The following is a 13,744-nucleotide window of genomic DNA, read 5'->3' as shown; positions in this document are numbered from 1 at the left end:
CAAGATTTTCAACTCGATACTATTTGATTAATTTTGCGGCACTGTCAAGCGTTAAAACTGCTGTAAAGAATATAATAAAACATACAGTGGAAAATGAAAAAGGAGGTGGATGTTAATGTAAACAAAAATTTTTTGTATTATTACTTCATATTTAGAAAAAACCTTATGAAATCTTTTATTCTAGATTATTCCTCTACTACAATGACCACTTTGAAAGTCTGATAAATTTAGTGTTTGCCCCCTAAATTTCGAGCAGAGTCACGTTGCTCTTATTTAACAATGAATAATGAGTTGCATGTTTAAAAATTCCAGAAGGTACAAAAACCACCGAGTCCCAGTCAAGGGTCCTTGTTGAGCGAATTTTCGGCACCGTTGAAACAAGCCCATAACAAGAACTAGAGTCCCTTGGGACTCTAAAAGGTACCGTAGAGCAACGAGCAACGCCACAGGACAGTATTCATGTGACGTCACTGCGGGTCAAAACCGGCACTGCAGTGCATTGTGGGAACTGTAGCAGACGAAAATCCGGTACTAAAGCGTATAATAACACTTGTATTTATACGGCTTATAAACTCTTCTTTATATTAAAAAATGCGAGGTTTTGTAAGTTTTTTAGTAAGAAATGTTGTAAAAGAATGATGAACGATTCATTTAATACGAAACACTCTCTTTATTATCGTATTTTCATGGGTTAAAGCCTTTTTGGTTCCTCGTCAGAAACATGGTGAAAACTCGAATTCTCGTTTTACTTTTCTCTTTTCTCGGCATTTTTCATGCAGTCACAAGTCTGTATAAGCCCTAAGCATGTTCATGATACGTATGAAATCCTGTAACCTTTAAGTAAAACGATTTTTTTAGCACTACTAACACTGCATAGTTGATCAAAATACCCGCAGACGGACAGCTGATGGGACCGTTGCCAAACCGTGAATAAGGTCCATTATGCGCAACGTCAAAATTTTCGACAGCGATCAGAAGTTCGTTAATGTTTCAGAACTTCTAAGAGGGGTAGGATGCATCCTAATGACTCGAAAAAATATGGCAATGGAGGGTCGAAAATGATTTCAAAACCCGAGAAAGTTTTGATGTGCCGGAAGTATTCCAGATTGTTCGTAGTCCGGTCTAGGAAGATCATGGAGCCTCATAGCTCCATGAGGAAGATTGGGCTCCGGGAACATTGGGCGTCGGGAATATTGGGCGCCGATCATTTTGAGCAGGGCCGTAGATAGGGTGGGGACCGTCGGGTTAAATCCTCCCCCGAAATTTTAACTTTTCTCTAAAAAAATAAAGAAACGAAAACTATCTGATCAAAATTCTTCCCTCTTCCTCCTTCACTTGACCTTGTTGTACAAATCTTCTTTCCAGTCAGACCCTTTCTCCTTTTCACCACCTCCACACATACATACACAGTGGCGTAGCTAGACCCGACTTTCGGGGGGGGGGGGTTACTTCTTTATATATATATATATATATATATATATATATATATATATATATATTATCGCTTGGAATTTTTTCCTTTTCTTCTTTTTTTTTCTTTCTCTTCTTTTTTCTCTTTTTTTTTTTTTTTTTTGAGACTAACTTTTCGGGGGGGGTTTTGTCCCCAAACCCCCCCCCCCTTAGCTACGCCCCTGTACATACATATTTAAAAAAAAAAAATCCTAACTTTTTTACACCTTATAGTTCTTTCCCAGAATGTTAATGACTTTTATTACAAAATAACATTTTAAAAACATTCTTTGTTATTCGAGAAATACACCGCCGTAATTTACTGAATATTCTTTGTTAATATTAGTTTTTTTTTTTCAGGTGTCAATGGATGATTGCTTTTCAATTGTAACTATTTTCACTAACTTGCTCGAAAGTTTTTCTAAAAGCCTCTGTTGCGTGCATTTGTAATTGTAGACATGTAATAAACACTATGTCATGTATTATAGACCGTATAAGTGCAGGCAGTTAGTTCTCTTATTTTGTCGAGTATAAATATATTACGAAATTTTTGAAGTAGTTAATCAAAATAATATTAGAAACTAATTTTTTAATTACATTTCAGTTTAATTTTTGCAAACAAAATAATAAACATAATTTTTAAACGCTATTTTTTCCCATTACATGTCTGGAACCATTTTTGCCTCCGATCATGTCCCTTCCCGAAAAAATATCCTGGCTACGGCCTTGATTTTGAGCGCTGAGCATATTAAGCCCAAGTTCATGGCACCCAATATGTCCGGCGCCCAAAATCTTCCCATTTCGTCCGAGTTCCATGCGTCGAAGATGTGCGGTCTGCATTGTTGCCCGTGGAAAAAACTTCGATCACTGACTTGGACCCATGTATCTTTTGCTTTTTTACATGTAAAATTAAAAAAAAATTTCACTTACGGCTCAGAAGTGACGATTCAGACTAAAAAGTGAGGGGGGGGGGGCAAAAAAAAGCGAGAGAAAAAGTACAAAATTTTGCTAGGGCTGGTATTGAGAGCAGATAAGTGGTAATTAATGTAAATCTAGCAACTTTACTCACGTTTTTATTAAGGTTATGATAAATTTTGTACACAATAACTTTCCCCAAAGAACACTTAGAAATGCGTAGACTTACATTATTTAACCCCGAAGTATTTTGGAAAACACTTGGTAATACTTTCATTTAAGCAAGAATGGCTTGTTTAAGTAAAACAATTGAGTTACTAATATCTAAACAATGAATACATAAATTAAAAGTTACTGCTTGTGCTAAATAATGTTTCGTAAACAGATATACAAAGTAAAACAAATAATTATGATCTGAAAATTTTGTCACTTGTTTTTTTTTTATTTTAATTTCTAGTTTTGGTTCCTAAAATGGAAAGTAAAATAAATAAATGAAACGTAAAAAGTGGGGGGAGGGGGGCAGTTGCCCTATCGAATCGCCGCCACTGGTTTAACTGAAACCCCCTGTGTATATTGAAAAAAGTAACGTCAAAGAAATTCTGAAAGGATGTCTGTGGCGGGCCTGCGTCTAGGAGACCCCATTTCGAGTCCCTGTGGCTCGGACCTAGATTTCTTTTTAAAATCTTTTTAGGTTTTTTTTAAAAATTTTTTTAAGCTAAAATTTGAAATGAATTGTCTATTGAAGGTGTGAAAAGTCCCCCACTCCCTTTAACATCCGATGTCATTCGAAAGATCTTTTTTTTTTTTTTTTTTTTTTTGCATCAGATTGAGCTATGTTTCAGTTTTCACAATTAATTTCAACAGCAGATAATAAGGTTTTCTAACTTGGCGAAAGTACTAGACTCAATTCAATGAAGTTTTGTTTCCTTCAGTCAAAAGTAGTATTTTTTGTCACTGAAAGAATAAGCAAAAAAAAAAAAAAAAACTTGGACCCAGAAAATACTTTCAATTTCCCAATAGTTATTTTTTAATTAATTTTTCAAAATGTCCGATTTTTGAATCAAGGCGTGGTCTTGATGACGTCACAAATGATGCACTTTGCCGCATCTTTCTACCGCGATTCCACTTGATGATAATCAAGAAGCGAATTAAAATTGCGCTCTACCACCACTTCCTATATGGAAAGCCCAATCACTGGTTTCGTCACGTGACCGGAAAAGGCTAACTCAGAGGAAATTTCCCGATGAAAATCGCTTTAATTTATATCTCTTAACATACTAAAGCTATTATTTTGAGAACAGTAGTTCACCAAACCTATCAACATTGATCAAAGAAGAAATCAAAAGTTTATTTTCCAAGTTAACGCTCTTTTTTTTTTCTTTAAATTGAGCAAACATATAAGAAAGAACGTAAGGAATAACAAGATTATAGTAATCAAAATTTTCAATACATCGTATCATATCCGCATGAATTTTAAAAACTCTTATTTGGTTTGAAAAATAATGTCCTAATTATCAATATCATAACGAAGTAAACATAAATGAAAAATTTAAATTTTAACATTATCATAGACTCAGAGCCAGCCTTAGCACATGCGGGGCCTTTTACAAAATAGTTGTACAAATTCGAGAAGTACGATCGATTTTTTCTGATTTCGGGCAAAGATTCGAAACTACCGCAATTATCAGTCTTTCTTCAAATTTCTGCATCACGTTTGATTTTTACTTCTTTGCTTCTTAAGAAATTAATGAATAAATGGCTACAAAAATAAGTGTAAATTTTAAGAACGTAAGAAAATCGTCATTGGACAGAAGTGTAAACAATGAAAGCGCACCAGGGGCGGATTCAGGGGAGGGTCAAAGGGTCAGCTGACCCCCCTGTGGTCTGTGACAAGAATTTTATTATGATTATATTACCAATCTTCAAATTTTTAGATTCGAAAAAATAGTACATGGAATCAATGTTTACCTGTTTTTTGCTTCGTTGTAAGATAGTTCTTCTCAGCGCGTCACAGTTCAAAGGATTGACCGAGTTCGTCTGAATAGGCTATTGCTATTTTCATTTTTTTTTTTTTTTTTTGTTTTCAATGCACAATCATCTCTAATGAGTTTAACCATTGTAGGCAGGGGGTATTTGAATGGGTTTTCATCTCATGGGAAGGGGGGGGGGCACCCCTGCTTAAGAGAAGCTTTTTTTACGCAGGAGATATAACGCCGGCCTTAGAAAATTAACCCCCTTACAAATATTTCTGGATCCGCCCTTGGAGCGCACCGATTTAAGAAATTTTTTTAAAAATATTAAACTTTTATTTAAAAAATGGTCAGATCCTATGTTTTTAAGCATGCTCTTTCAGAAAAAAAAAAAAAAAAAAAAAAACTTTTAAAATTTTGGAAACGACCCCATTCAAGTCAGAGAGACATCACGAATTTGAAAAAGACTTTTCAAACGTACAAAACAGTCGTTTTGCTAGGAGGCCTGTAAGCTGTGAAATTTAGTACCTGAGGTAGAGGTGCTCTTTGAAAAGTTTCTTTAAAAATAATTGTGTTATACGTATTTTTATCAAGTTATTTTTGTCTTCAGGTTGGAATGGGATTTAATTTTTTTTCTGAATTTAATAAGCTCCTTACCCAAACTCTATTTTCTTCGGGAAGGGGAACGCGATTTTATTCTGCTTTAATCGTAACGAGTATTTTAAACGGATTCTTCTTTGTATCATTGCTATCCACCTGGGCGGGGGTCACATGGCACAAATTGCGCCATCGAAAATTTAAGGGGGGGGGGGTGTTATGAGAAATATTTTTTGCATTTGGGGGAGGGGAGGGGTCTTTGAGATATTTAAGGGGTGGGCATCCCTGTTTACATGCACTTAATCTCTTCCAAATAAAATTGCGAAACAATCTTCAAGGGTTGGTGAGTGGCAATGAAAACAGGGGGAGGAGCCCCCTTGATGTAGTAGATTAAACAAAAAACAAATATTATCTGTTCAAATTCCGTTAAAGAGTTCCGCAAAAAAAAAGCTAACAGAAATTATTTTTATTTCACAATGTTAAACTTCAAGTGCGGCCGATGCCGTAATTATTTTATTATTCCTGCAATAAATCAACCGATGCAGCGCATACTCCCGAAAATACGTATGCATTTTGCATGAAGGATCGCCATTGAAAGAACTTTGTTAAGAATGGGTTCAAGTTGAACGAACTTCAAAATGAAGGAATGCTAAATTTTAAGTATAATCTGTTAATTACATGAATTAATGCTAATTCAATTAAAACTGCAATTAATAAATTAGGATAATGAGCTTAAAATCAATAAGCTATTTAAACTTCACAGGGCCAAAATTTTAAATTAATTTAGGTTATAATGCCTTATTTAACTCATTAATTAAAATAATTAATCAAAATGTTATTTAAATCATGTTAAATGTTGGTTTATAACACTAACACGAACTTAATAAGTCATCATGGGCACCTGGATAACTTTTTATAGGGGAAGGGACAGTGGCGTAGCTAGACCCGACTTTCGGGGGGGGTTACTTCTTTATATATATATATATATATATATATATATATATATATATATATATATATATATATATATATATATATATATATATATATATATATATATAATCGCTTGGAATTTTTTCCTTTTCTTCTTTTTTTTCTTTCACTTCTCTCTTCTTTTTTCTCTTTTTTTTGAGACTAACTTTTCGGGGGGGGGGGGGGGGTTTGTCCCCAAAACCCCCCCCTTAGCTACGCCCCTGGGAAGGGAGACCTTTTTTAATGTTTGATGTAATCCTAGATTAGGTACAATTGCATTTTAGTCTCAATTCCAAAAGACATATTTATGAAAGAGCAATTTCAGGCAATCTTTGGCACTAAAATTATGAAAAGAGTACGGGTTTGCAGTCCACCCAGCCTCCCCCGATCCGAAAAGTTTGCAAGCGATAAATTGCTTTTTTACTGCTGTCCTCCAAAAAGCAGATCTCACCTGGGGCAAGGGGTCAAGGCGCAGACTGCGCTGTTGAAATTTTTAGGGGGTGTTTTAAGCAGTATTTAGGCTGCATGTAAAACTCTGACGGGATGTTGAGACAATGTCGGATCCTTGCTGGGGGGCGAACCAGCAACAAGGGCGCCCATATGCAAAATTTTAAGGGGGGGGGGGCTCAGATATTTCCCCCATGGAAACCAATTTCATTACAGATTAGTTATTAAAATTTGACATTTTAAATAACTTATTCATTTATGGCTTTAGATTTTTTTTGCATTTATGTAAAGAAAAAACTACTAAAAGCAAGGAAGTTCTCATTTCTAGGGGGGGGGGGGGGCTTGAGCCCCCACCTGCCCTCCTATATGGGCGCCCTTGACGAGCGAAAAGACAAAATTTGTCTTTTCGCTCGCCAAGGTGCCGTGATTTACGCATAATTGGATTCGCAAAGTCATAAATATCCAAATATACTTTTTATGATCAAAATAAATTTAAAAACATCTTTCGTTACAAAGACAAGTTTAAGTTACTATAAAAGCACTTATTTTTTGCAAAAATGCAGATATTGGCGATTTTGCAAGCTCAATATTTCGTTACCTTTTTTGAACAGAACTGAAAGTTGAAAGAAAAAGTATTTCGCGAAATTAAAATTTTCGTTTTCACGACAGACTCGTGAAAATTAAAACGTCGGGTAAAAAGGTACAAAAACTGTTCTCTTTCATGAGTCTACATGACTCTAATACGAAGCACAGGTGTCATGCATAAATCTGCGGATGCCTAGGGGTTCTTTCCTGGAAAATTTTTAAAATTAGTTTCAAACGATCAATGCTTCTCAACCTCAATTTTCCCAAGACGAAAATTTCCTTCAATAAATTTAATGTAGATTAATTTTCGTGAACGTAATCACTGGTTAATAGATGACCTTTGGTGACGTTACCAGAAGGCAAGGTTCGGTGCTGTCCTAGAAATTTTTTGAAATTCAAGTCTTGATAATATATCCCAATTTTTGAATTCTTAAAACTCCAATTTTAGGCAATCTTTGGAGATGTTGTCATATTTTTATTTTCAAACTTTAATGAAATTAAAAACAAATAAATATCTTAGTTATTTACTACACTTAGAGTTGCTGCCATCTGGGGCAATTGCTCCCACTCCCCTTAATCTGGCTAAGAGGAGAGTTAAGATATCGTCTGTGATTGTGGGTTGGTCTGAATTAGTTCTAATATGCAATTTTACGTTTGCTGAGTAAAATTTACTCTTGAATACTGTCTGACCATCGATTATATGGAAAGGCTAATATCCGGTTTATAGGCGGAAATGAATGTATCTATTAGTTTATAGGGGTGTTGGTTTGTTACAGACGTGCACTCTTGAATATTTGGCCCCATTTTTGTAAAAATGAAAATTTACTCACAGCGATATTTTTTAAATCTAAAGTATATTCAATCTATATTCTCAATACAAAGGAACTACTTTGATATACCCCCCCCCCCCAAATCGGAAATTTGGCGACTTTTTTTGTTTTTGTTGACACAAAACTTTATTGCCACAAAACTTTAAAAAACTCAAAAAATGGTACAAAATATAAGAAAATACTAAATTTGGCAACAGCAAAAACCTAAAAGCTGAAAAAACCTAAATTGGCAACACCAAAATAAGAAACAGCAACCCTAAAAAGTCCGTAGGAAATGCCAGATTTGGCGCGTAATTTTTGGGGGTGTATATCAAAGTTATACCAATACAAAAATTAATTGATTTATTTATTCACAATATAGTTTTCAGCTTACCATTTTGCTTTTACATTCCCGAACGAAATGAAAACATTTTCTTTTCTTTTTGTTGTTTCCATAGTAACTATTTATGTTCTCCTTATTTTAGAGAATGCAATAAATGAATAAGGCACTAGTGACATTATAAAATGCGTGTATCAATATTCCATCGCTATTTTCCCTTCTCCCCCGACAGATTCATTCAGATGGATTTGTCTTTACTTGGCCGATTGCCAAATTACATATAATCCGTGGTCAAACAGTATACTGTGTCGACTAACAGGCTTTAAAATGTCCCTAAGTGCAATATCGAATGACGAGGTTCATTCTTATTTGCTTGCTTGATTTTAAATGTCATTATTTATTAGCAAAGAACAAAGTAGCCCAATTCAATATTATTTTTAAAAATATATTGTTCAAAAATTTTTTGCAGAAATTAAAAAAGAAATATTCATAGTTTGAAGATGCACTCATTGTATCATGCTTATGTTAGAAGACTTTCAAAGCGGGCAGGGGGGGGGGGGGAGACTTAAGGACATTGCACTCATTCTCACTGTATCTCATCATGAGACCGCGCAGAAGCAGCGAATTATACTGCCGTGGGCAGGTAAAGGACAGTAAATGCATTTTTTAAAATTTTTTGTCATCTATTGTATGTTAGCTCAATTGTACAAGGTTGCTTATTTGGTTTCCACTGGGAAAAAACGTCTAGTTTCAACATTTCCCTATCGTTGATATTGTACCCAAAACGCGTTTCTTCAAATATACCAAAAACTCATTTCTGCAGATACTACTGTTTACCTGCCTACGGCAATGGAACTGTTTTTTTTTTGTAAAAGTAAAATGCAATATGCAAAATGTTTTCGATGGACCACTTCTATGCAATACTTTCAAATAATTTTCTTCTTCAAATCAAGTTTTAAATAACTTTCTGGAAAGAAACCGACTGAAATAAATCCCCCCCCCCTCCCAAAAGCTAGGCAGCTGGGAGCGGGGGGAGCACGGTCTCCCTTGCCCATAGGCATGAGCGCGGATGAGTTATCCTTTAATCCAAATATGAAGCAAAAAAATCACCACACCAGCCTCGTTTCAACCATTGTGTTTTGGTGCTTCGAAACTGTTTTACAGATTGGTCCCCCCCCTAACGTAATTTGAGCAGAATAATGACTAATAATGATTTTCTATAGCGTCTTGTTTTTGTAAACTCCGCTTGTTGTGATCCTAAAATGTACAATACAACAACTGAAACACACCAGTTTGTCTGGTTGTTAAGGTACTAAAGAAAAACATTTATAACTTGAATGTGCACATTTGAAGATAAAAATATATTATATAACATTTTTAATTCAAAAATGAATTTTTAAGGCTATCAAATCAAAACAAAATATGAGAACACTGCATTGTACAGTACATCATTTAACAAAGTTCAAACAAATCTAAAAAAAATATTAAATGTTTATTTCGGAATTTACTACAGCCTTTCTTCTTCATGTTATAATACAAGTTATGTACAAGCAAAATGAATCAAAAAGATTTGATCTATTTCATAGCCTCTATAATAAGATATAGTTCAGTTCTCCTTTTCGCCAGTCGCTCGTATCCTCCTAGCCCGACTGCCCATGAGGTAGAAGTAGATCCATGGGCAGATCAACCTGATTAGAAGGGCAAGTTTAGGCAATATTCCTGCTAGAACAAGTTCTGTACGCTTTGAGGCAGTGGCAACCATGATGCTTTCAGCTGCTTCATCTGGTTCCATGCCAGTAGCAGTTGTCTGATCCATGACTGAAGATCAAAGATATACAAGCAAAAATAAGTAATTTAAGAATCAATAGCAAAAAAAGTCAACTTTATAGCTATTAACATTAAATCTTCACAAAATGAGGTCTTAAATGAAATATTATTTCACAGCTTTTTAAAAATCAATTTCTTTACTAATAATAAAGCTGAAAGTCTGTCTATCCGGATCTCTCTCTGTCTGTCAGGATCTCTGTAATGCGTATAGCACCTAGACCGTTCGACCGATTTTCATGAAATTTGGCACAAAGTTAGTTTGTGGCATGGGGGTGTGCACCTCGAAGCGATTTTTCAAAAATTTGATGTGGTTCTTTTTCTATTCCAAATTTAAGAGCAAAATTATCATAAGATGGACGAGTAGATTACAAAATTATCATAACGTGGAACCAGGGCCGTCGGCAAGGGGGGGGGGGGGGTGACACCCCTCCACTTTTTTGGAGAAAGGGGCCGCCGATTTTACGTTATTTTTAATTTCTAATGCAAGGAATAAAACTTCAAAATGGAAAAAAATGCGGAGCAAACATTACGAGCAATATCAGCAAACCGGAAATCTAATACATCCTGTACTTTCCAGCTATCGCGACCCTAATAGCCAAAAAAAAAAAAAAAAAAAAAAAAACCCACAATAAAAGGGGCCACGAAAAACAGCTAAGAATCGTTGCGGAAAATAGAGATATTAATCGCCAAGTGGGGCCGCGTGAACGATTACATATCGGTCGTCCCTTGTTAGAAAAAAAAAGTACTGTGTAAACACATGCGAGAACTTTAAAAGTTGCGCCAACATTTTCAGCAAAATCTGTTAAGTGGAGAAGGCATGAATCAATTCTATATGCAGAAGTATATTACATTAACCTGTTTGAAACTGCGGCAGGCTTCTTTGAAATTTAAAAGAAAAATAAAATAACTAAAACATAACTAGCAATATCTGTAAATCTGAAATCTAAAACATCCGGTAATTTTCAGCTATCAAAAAACTTTAATGGGGCCGCGAAAGACAGCTAAGATTCTTTTTGGGCGGCATTTGATGCGGAAAATACGAATATTAATCGCTAAGTGGGTCCGCGTGAACGGGATATTACAAATCGGGCATCTCGTGTTTGAAAAAAGAGGACTGCATAAATACGAGCAACATTTTCAGATTTTCAGTAAAATCCGAAAATATTGGTGAAAAAAAGTGGAGACGACATGACGCATGAATCAATTCTGTAGGCAGAAGTATTACATTAATCCGATTCAAACTGCACCGAAGTAGGGACAGTATTTTGAATTAAATTAAATAATAAAAATTAAAAAAAAATTTTGAATTTTCAAAATTAATTTGAATTCTAAAATTTTGAATTCAAATTATGTTTTTCGCAATCACGAGTTGCGACAGGGCCATTGGGGGCTATTGTTTCTAGAAACAACTCCTGTCCCCTCAAGCCTATCCCCTCCTCCTTAGGCGGTTACATGTGTATGTGTGTGCGTAGACCTGTGTGTATGCACGTAGGCGTGTGTGTGTATGAGCGCTGTCAGTTTAGTGTTGACAGAATTTTTTCCTATTATCAATTAGAACTCATGCTCAAAGCCAAAGACTACTGGAGGAGCTGCATAGAAAAGCTGCTTTATTCAGCAACATTAAAATAAGTAAGTAGTTATAAGTTTTTTGTACGAACTCTGATGTTGTCCATAATGTACAGTTGAAAGCGGCACGGCGCTCCGCTTTTTCCATTTCTTGTTTTAAACTTTTATTATTTATATTTGCTCCTTATAAAAGCACTCTTATACTCCCTCGGCTCTTCCCAACCTTCGCGTGTAACTGTACTTTTTACTTACTTTTTCTTTTATTTTTTCAGTTAGAAAAAAAGAACTTCTACTACTATAATAATCTATAATTGCCTTAACTGATTTTTGCAACCATTAAATGATAATCTTGTGTATGAGGTCATTGTAATACCTTTATTGGTGAGATTTGTTTTACACAGTGGTGACCACCTAGGGGTTATCGTGGCGCACACTGCGCCATTGAAGTTTTTAGGGGGTGTTTTAAGGGGGTATGTTTCTCTTTTTTGGGGGGTACCTGAGTTGGGAGTTTCTTTGTGATATTGGGAGAGGGGAGGATTTGATCTTGCTCTTGGGGGAGATGAGCACACCTCTCTTACAAGTGAAAATATATTCCATTGAGATTCCATATAATTTTAATTTACTAGGGGCTCCGCCCCCTGCTCGTTGACGCTCAACAACCTCCAACTAGATTCTTGCTCAATTTTATTTGGATCGCGAAGATTTCCAAGATTTTTTAGGAAGAATCAGATTAAAATAATTAGTACGATTAGAAAAAATGAAATTTCCGTTCACCCTCCCCTAAAAAAATAAAATTTAAGTAACGAGCTCAATTTATTTCAAACAATATTAAAATCCAGTTGCCTCACGAAGAAAAAATAACTTGATGAAAATATATTTAGCAAAACTATTAATAAACTATTTAAAAACCCTTTAAAACCCAAACTTTTAATGTATCATATCACATAAATTGTTTGAGGTGCTTGATATCAGATGTCTTGGATTTCTCATTGCAAGCTTAGACGTTATCATTTTTTCAGAATCCTTGCAAATATGTAAATGGAGAGCATCCCATGCTTTTTTACATTAAAGTTAATTCTTTGATCAATTATTTTATTCTCATTGTTTTAAGCTAATTTATAATTTTCTGTGGCACTGTGGGACCTGTTGAATGTACTTAATATTAAAGGATTATTTTTTACTTTTTAGTTCATTCATGTACAAGAGCGTGTTTATTAGTTTTTTAAACTATTAATTTATTAATATTTTACTTAGCGGTTTGCAACAATCATTGCTTTAAATGCGTTAAAAAATATAGCTATTTAAGCAGAGCCGACGAGAAGCCATGCCAGCCTAGTCGAAAACGGAGGAGCTGGCATTGGGGGGGGGGGGGGGGTTCGGAGTCACAGTAGTATAAATCCTGTAAGTGTTATATAGAGAGGGGCTGGCAAGGGGCCGTTGGCTCTCGGTGGTCTTGTATTTGAGGCTGGAAGATCTGACTTTTTAACCTATGTCCCTCTTGCAGGCAAGCCCGCGTCACCTCTCCAGATATTTCCTAGCGCAGTTTCTGTACTGTTTAAAAACTAAAAAATCATAGTGCAACAGTATATCCGGGGGGGGGGGGGGGCATAATGAAGCGCTTAAATCATTTTTTTGTCTTTCCTGGTGGAAAATTTAACACTTTTACGATCTAAATTTTCAATTTAAAAAAAAGTCATGTGTGGAGAAAATTTCACGAGATAGTACTTTTTCTCCAACAACTCCCTGTCGTACCTACTTTTCAGCACGAATCCTTAGTATTGTCATACATTACAAGATAAGTAGTAAACTATTGCCATGACCATGACCCATGCCCGAGTTCGAGCTCAGTTCATCTCGGTGAAAAACAGCTGCTCTATCCATTAGAGTTCGATCACTTGTGACACAAGTGACTGTTCCTGGCAGACATTTTGGCTGTTAACTTTAGACTGTTTCGACAGAAGTTTGAGAAATAAGATGTATTCAGATGGTAATTAATGGATAGTGGCGGCTCCAGGGCCGTGCAGTCTGGGCAGCCACACAGGGCCCCACGGCTAGGGGATTCTGCGCTGACTTACAGTAAAACTCTTGGGATGAGAAATCTAGTTTTTGAAAAAACAAAAATTTAAAACGGAAGTTTCTTACAAGTTTAGAACAACTTGGTAAAACGATACAATCAAGTATTAAAATGTTAGAGACTGGAAGGTTCTTTAAATAAGTTTAATTGTTCTAGAGTTTATGAAAATAATTAAATAAGTCTTTGAGTGTAC

At 35.4% G+C, this 13,744-nt stretch overlaps 1 protein-coding gene across 1 annotated transcript in view; it reads right to left on the bottom strand.

Moving 5' to 3' along the window:
* Positions 1 to 9,557: 9,557 nt before the first annotated feature.
* Positions 9,558 to 13,744, bottom strand: part of LOC129225978 (dehydrogenase/reductase SDR family protein 7-like) — a 40,916-nt gene continuing 36,729 nt past the window's right edge. The window contains exon 7 of the mRNA XM_054860548.1: positions 9,558 to 9,902. Coding sequence (XP_054716523.1) covers positions 9,691 to 9,902 — 212 coding nt within the window. The 3' untranslated portion in view covers positions 9,558 to 9,690. The remainder of the gene's footprint in view (positions 9,903 to 13,744) is intronic.

Source organism: Uloborus diversus, chromosome 7 (genome assembly GCF_026930045.1).
Source record: "Uloborus diversus isolate 005 chromosome 7, Udiv.v.3.1, whole genome shotgun sequence".
In the NCBI taxonomy this organism is placed as follows: domain Eukaryota; kingdom Metazoa; phylum Arthropoda; class Arachnida; order Araneae; family Uloboridae; genus Uloborus; species Uloborus diversus.
The sequence above is the reverse complement of the archived record's forward strand: the minus strand, read 5'-3'. Positions and strand labels throughout refer to the sequence as shown.